A 7,500-nucleotide genomic window follows, 5' to 3' on the forward strand; every position below is an offset into this window, starting at 1 on the left:
TTTTCAGTATTTTCCCAAAAATGACAGGCTACCCAGCAGAAAATTGATTCTTTAAACTTCAAAACAATTTTATGTTCTTATTAATTAAACAAAGATCATTGTGATATGCAAAATATATCTGCATAAGAAAAAAATGTTTATTGTGTCGTAACAAATGTGACGATTTTGCTGTAGGTGGTTAGGAGAGGGTTAAAGGCCGGATAATTGAGCTTTAAAAAAATTGAGCTTTATATAGCGCAATATCCACTAAATGTGCTCAAAGCGCTTTACAAGGAGTCCCTGGTCAACAGCAACATTTAACATGTAGGACGGGACATGACGCCTGTTAGACGATATTACAATTTTTCGGACAAAGACAACGCTGTTAACGGCCAGGTGCTCATTTTACACCTGAGTACGGTGAGAGAATGTGAGTAAAGAGCCTGTTCCAAGGACTCAACTATGCGCCGAGCGCGAGGCTCGAACCCAGGACCTTCCGATCCGAAAGCGAGTGTAATACCACTAGACCACTAGACCACATAGCCGCACAAATGTGAAAAATGTGAAAAATAGGGCAGGATTTCACTGAAGGAATGCGGCGAGAAAGCAAGAGACAGACACGGTTGGCTTGCCATTGCACATCGATTGAAATAAAATAAATGAAATTCCCTTCATTCATCCCAAAGGAGAAATTTGTCTCTTGGGTCTATTCCAAGGGAATGCTGGAATAACCCAGGCGTCAGCAAGTTGCGCTTGGACGGGGTGACTTACTTGCTCAAGGCCACACAGCGCAGCGGCGGGTGATCGAACTCGGTACCTTTCGGGTATGAAGCAAAAAAAAAAAAAAAACGTACTGCTAGGACATGATGTATTGGTTAATAATTTCAACTGTATGTATATTCACATACGCGCACGTACGGGCGCACACAAAACACACACACACACATACACACACATACACATACACATACACAAACTGTGGCTAACGCCCTAGCTATTCCAGTCTTTCTTAGGAAAACCCATAAAGAAAGAAAAAAACATTTACAGTGAAATATTTATCTTCATTCCACCCCTCTCCATAAATAGTAACGCGTAATGATATCAAGTTTACAATGATGATCTGTGACGTCAGCGTATCAGACGTTAAAATTATTAAATTAGATTTTTGAAAGAAAGAAGTATCATTTAAATATTTTTGAAAATGTCTTTTACTTAGAGATGACGAAATATGAATCGATTGAGGGGTAGAATAAAAGATTTCTTACACTCTTGCGTTTTGGAATTCGAACTTTGTTCCCAACGTGCACTCGCAAGCTCGTACAGCGGTTGGGAACACGTCCGGAATTCCAGAACGCAAGAGTGTAAGAATCGTATATTATACCCATCTATCAACTCATATATCATTATCTGTCTTTAACATATAACTACCTATCTACCAACTCAATTCATTATCTGTCTTTAACATATTACTACCTATCTACCAACTCAATTCATTATCTGTCTTTAACATATAACTACCTATCTACCAACTCAATTCATTATCTGTCTTTAACATATAACTACCTATCTACCAACTCAATTCATTATCTGTCTTTAACATATTACTACCTATCTACCAACTCAATTCATTATCTGTCTTTAACATATAACTACCTATCTACCAACTCAATTCATCATCTGTCTTTAACATATAACTACCTATCTACCAACTCAATTCATTATCTGTCTTTAACATATAACTACCTATCTACCAACTCAATTCATTATCTGTCTTTAACATATAACTACCAATCTACCAACTCAATTCATTATCTGTCTTTAACATATAACTACCAATCTACCAACTCAATTCATTATCTGTCTTTAACATATAACTACTAATCTACCAACTCAATTCATTATTTGCCAGTATTATCTATTTACCTATCTACCAACTCAATTCATTATCTACCAGAATTCTCTATTTACCTATCTACCAACTCAATTCATTATCTTTCAGTATTATTTATTTACCTATCTACCAACTCAATTCATTATCTACCAGAATTCTCTATTTACCTATCTACCAACTCAATTCATTATTTGCCAGTATTATCTATTTACCTATCTACCAACTCAATTTATTATCTATCAGTATTATCTATTTACCTATCTACAAACTCAATTCATCATCTGCCAGTATTCTCTATTTACCTATCTACCAACTCAATTCATTATCTGTCAGTATTATCCATTTAGCCTTCTACCAACTCAATTCATTATCTGCCAGTATTATCTATTTACCTATCTACCAACTCAATTCATTATTTGCCAGTCTTATCCATTACCTATCGACCAACTCAATTCATTATCTGTCAGTATTATCCATTACCTATCTACCAACTCAATTCATTATCTGTCAATATTATCCATTACCTATCTACCAACTCAATTCATTATCTTTCAGTATTATCTATTTACCTATCTACCAACTCAATTCATTATCTTTCAGTATTATCTATTTACCTATCTACCAACTCAATTTATTATCTATCAGTATTATCTATTTACCTATCTACCAACTCAATTCATTATTTGCCAGTATTATCTATTGACCTATCTACCAACTCAATTCATTATCTACCAATATTCTTTATTTACCTATCTACCAACTCACTTCATTAAAATCTGTCTTTATCATACCCCTCCCAATTGTAAACTTGATATTAATAACCGTTACTATTTTGGTGAGGGATAGAATAAGATAACTCATCGCACTCTTTCGTTTTGGAATCCAAACTTTCTTCCCATCGCCCAAATCGTGCAAATACAGAATTAAAAAAAAAACAATTAAAAAAAATAAATAAATAAAAACCAAGATTACAATAATCTCAAATTATTTTCTATTTAGATGCCTATCTATCAACTCAAACTAAATTCATTATCAGTAAAAAATAAAACAAAAAAAACAAAAAACAAAACAACAACAGATGATGATCAAGCAAACCTGATGGAGCCAAGGGTTCCGAGTCGACCGTCATGCATTTCGATCTGAGACCTTCTCCACTTCCGTCTATCCAAATGTACTCCAGCTGGATTGTATTCTTGGGTTGCTCCAACTCCAGGTAGGCCTTGAGGATTGATTTGTCTGTCATAGCCTAGCAAGGAAGCGAAGCGAAGAAAACAGTGAGCGTAATCCTTTTTTTTTTCGATTTTGTTTTGGGTTTTTTTGTTTGTTTGTTTTTGTTTTTGTGGGGGGGGGGGTGTTTTTTGTTTGTTTTTTTTTTTTGTTTGTTTTTTTTTGTTTGTTTTGTTGTTTTTTTTTGGGGGGGGGGGGTTGTATTTATTTGCTTGTTTTGTTTTGTTTATATTTTGCTTTGTTTTGTTCAGGATTTATGTTGATGTGTAAATGTTTAAGAATCTCAGAGTCATGCTTTAACTCTCTCCTTACCGAACATTTTCAGGATTTTTCCAAAATGTCATAGCTATTCAACACAAAGATTGCTTTTTTTATACTTTAACTCAGAAGCAAAAAGAACATACTAGATTTGTGCACAAAATCAAGCTTTACAAAACAGCATCAAGTTCTTATGGCTAGAACAACGATTTTTCTCCAAATTTTGTGATTTACACAATAAATCTGAAAAAGAAAAATGTTCATTGTATCGTAACGAATGTGATGATGTTCCAGTAGTTGGTAAGGAGATGGTTAAGATGCTGAGGCAGGTTTACAGAGAACTAGTTATGTAATACTGTTGGAGACAGTTGAAGAATATCTCGATCAGCAGGACTACTTGAGCTTGAGCTTATTATATAGAGCAATATCCACTAAACGTGCCCAAAGCGCCTTGCAAGGGGTCCCTAGCCAACAGCAACATTTAACATGTAAAACGAGACATGACGCCTGCTCGGTGATGCTACACATATTTTTTTTTCGGACAAGGACAACGCTGTTAAATGCCGCAAAATGAAACAAATGTTGAGTCGTATTCAATAATTCAACCAATCGAATCATTGGTTTCCTTGATCAGTACTGACGACAACTTACAAAGTGGTGCACTAATGGGCATGATCTACTCGTATAGATAGGTCGAAGATGACGTCACTCAGGCCTTTGTTATTGTTTTTGCCATCCGCGTTTGTGAGTACTTCTCACTAAACTGTATTAACCAGACTATAAAAGTTCATGGTTACACAGAGTTTGTGTGTTGGTCCGTTATACTTCCGGATGGCAATGTGCTGAACTCCTTGGCCAAGCGCATTCTATCTATATTAACTTTCCATGTGTTCTAGGTCATTGGTCACATTGCAAAATGTGCTCAAAGCGACCTACATAGTGAAAAGTGTTCTCAGATTTTGAACTGTCTAACATCACGATTGGTCATTGTGTTCAGCTTGACACATGTGTATGTTTACAACTTTCATAAACAAAGCAGCGTGTTTACATTTGTTCAGAAATGTCCAATCGTTGGACAGAAATACATCACGTGATTGATGGCTCGGTTGAACGAAAACATGAATATAGATCGCTCCCATTAATATAAATGATGTCGAAAGATAAGTCCTAGCGTAAAGCTATAAGTTAACGACTGTTACCGTCCGGTGCGGCCATGTAGTCAAGTGGTATGGTCGGAAGGTCCTGATTTCTAGCCTCGCTTGGCGCATAGTTGAGTCCTTGGAAAAGACTCTTTACTCACAATCTCTAACTGTACTCAGGTGTAAAATGAGTACCTGGCATTTAACACCGTTGTCCTTGTCCGAAAAAAATGGGTAACATCACCTAGCAGGCGTCATGTCTCGTTCTACATGTTAAATGTTGCTGTTGGTTAGGGACCCCTTGTAAAGCGCTTTGAGCACGTTTAGTGAATATTGCACTATATACAAAGCTCCCCAAAAAATAAAACATAAGTTGACAATCAAAACAATACTCAGTAAAACTATGTAAATAACATGGCAATTCTATTTCTCCCGATGTTGAAAAATTTAAAAAAAAATCATATTTTTATCCTTATCCAAGACTTTCTTTCTGGCTTAATCTTTCAAAGAAATAAAATTCCCAGTCATCATATAAATACTTTTCATATTTTGTTTATATAATAGTTCTTTCAACAATAGGCTTTAGATGAAACGTCATAGAGTAGGTAAGAAGAATGAAAGTCGATTGTTAAATCGAAACGTTAATAAATACATGAATACCGTCGAGGTTTTTAATTGGGTCAGTCATGCATAGAAATAAGGTTTTTAATTGGGTCAGTCATGCATAGAAATAAGGTTTTTAATTGGGTCAGTCATGCATAGAAATAAGGTTTTTAATTGGGTCAGTCATGCATAGAAATAAGTATCTCAATCTTTTACTGCCATACTTTGACGAAACGCATTTAAAAAAAGAACTTGGTCAGAAAAATGTTTTTACTTCAAATATCGATCGATAAAAATTGAAATGAACATCAACTTGTCAAAAAGAATTCTCAAAATTCAAACTGTTCTTACTACTTCAAATATCGATCGATAAAAATTGAAATGAACATCAACTTGTCAAAAATCTTTCTCAAAATTCAAACTGTTCTTACTACTTCAAATATCGCTCGATAAAAATTGAAATGAACATCAACTTGTCAAAAAGAATTCTCAAAATTCAAACTATTCTTGCTACTTCAAATAACGCTCGATAAAAATTGAAATGAACATCAACTTGTCAAAAAGAATTCTCAAAATTCAAACTGTTCTTACTACTTCAAATATCGATCGATAAAAATTGAAATGAACATCAACTTGTCAAAAAGAATTCTCAAAATTCAAACTGTTCTTACTACTTCAAATATCTCTCGATCGATTAGAATGAATATCAACTTGTCAAATTTCTCAAGTTTAGATATTATTTTTTTTCTTTTGACAATCTGAGGGTTATTTCAATTGAACGATATTTGAAGCCAGGAAGCCTCAGGTTTGCCAAGTTAAGAGTTATAGAATCAATCGATATTTAAAGCAATTTTTTTGCATATATATATGTTGTTTTTAATATTATTATTATTATTATTATTATTATTATTATTATTATTATTATTATTATTATTATTATTATTATTATTATTATTATTATTAATAGTATAGTATAGTATAGTTTTCCAGCGTATTAGGCGTTTTGTGCCTTTGCTGATCTTGGCATTCAGTTCATCGAGATAAAAGTCAATAAAAAGCCCTAACAGATCTTTTGACCTGTATCTATAATATATAAACTTTTTGATAAATTGAAGGCCCTAACCCTAACAGATCTTTTGACCTGTATATACGTCTAACCCTTTGATGGGATCTTAATGGGCGGTTCAACTATGCTAAACATGTAATCTGCTAAGTGGCTATCTAAGCTATTTTTGAAGGCGTTGACACTTGGAGCATTGGTCACCGTTTCAGGGAGACTGTTCCAGCGGTCGATCACACGTTGATTAAAGTAGTGTTGCCTAAGCGATGTGTTACACCTTGGTTTATGCAGCTTGTAATTATGACCTCTGGTTCCATTGTTTGCAAACACGAAAAGTTTACTCTCGACTTGATACAAACTGTGTGTAAACTTGTATGTTTCAATCATATCACCTCGTACTCGTCTGTATGTCATGCTTGGAATTTCAATACGTTTCAGTCTATCCTCATATTGCTTATCTTTCAACCCAGGAATTACTTTTGTTGCTCTGCGAAGCACGCCTTCAATAAGTTTCTTATCTTTCTCAAATTGTGGTGACCATACTGAGTTGCTGAACTCGAGATGGGGTCTGACTAATGCAGTAAATAGTATTTTCATAGTTGCTGCATCTAAATAGGTAAAAGATCTTCTGATGAGTCCAAGGATTCTGTTTGCCTTATTAACTTGTGTTTCTATATGCTTTGAGAATTTTAATTTAGTATCAACATGTACTCCCAAATCTTTCTCAAGTTTTGACTTATTCAGAGCTGTTCTGTCGCTACAGTGATGCTGTCTCATATCGTAGTGAAAGCTTTTGTTTTTCGTTCCAAGATGTAGCACTGTGCATTTTCCAGCGTTGAACTTCAGTTGCCAATCGTCTGCCCAGTTGACTAGATTGTCAATATCTAACTGAAGACTGTCTCTATTTTCTAGATTGTTTACCTTTCTGTATACTTTAGTATCATCGGCATACATTGAACATGAGCTAGACAAAATACTTGGTAAATCATTAATGAAGATTACGAAAAGAGTTGGACCTAAGACGCTGCCTTGTGGCACTCCACTAAGAACTTCTGTCCAATTTGACACTGTGCCTTGCACGCTAACTCTCTGTTTCCTGCCTACTTCTTCTTCTTCTAGGTTCCATGCCTGGTCCAGGCTTCGGATACTGCATGAATTATCTCTCTCCATTCCTCCCTGTCTCTTGCTTTTTCAAACAGCTCTTTGATTGTTAGGTTGGTGAAGCCCTTCAGTTGGTCTATGAGTGTTTTTCTTTGTCTCCCCCGGGCGCGTTTACCAGGTATTTTTCCACAACTTGCCAGGTATTCATTCTTATCTTTCCTTACTATGTGTCCGAAAAAGGA

General features: G+C 35.0%; 1 protein-coding gene across 1 annotated transcript in view; it reads right to left on the reverse strand.

The window, feature by feature from the left end:
• LOC144979985 (glutamine synthetase-like) overlaps positions 1-7,500 on the reverse strand; it is a 28,976-nt gene that overhangs the window by 17,167 nt on the left and 4,309 nt on the right. The window contains exon 2 of the mRNA XM_078927399.1: positions 2,966-3,116. Coding sequence (XP_078783525.1) covers positions 2,966-3,116 — 151 coding nt within the window. The remainder of the gene's footprint in view (positions 1-2,965; positions 3,117-7,500) is intronic.

The sequence above is a fragment of the Berghia stephanieae genome, chromosome 9, assembly GCF_034508935.2.
Source record: "Berghia stephanieae isolate SIO BIC M18660-M18661 chromosome 9, UCSD_Bste_1.3, whole genome shotgun sequence".
NCBI classification, from domain to species: Eukaryota; Metazoa; Mollusca; class Gastropoda; order Nudibranchia; family Aeolidiidae; genus Berghia; species Berghia stephanieae.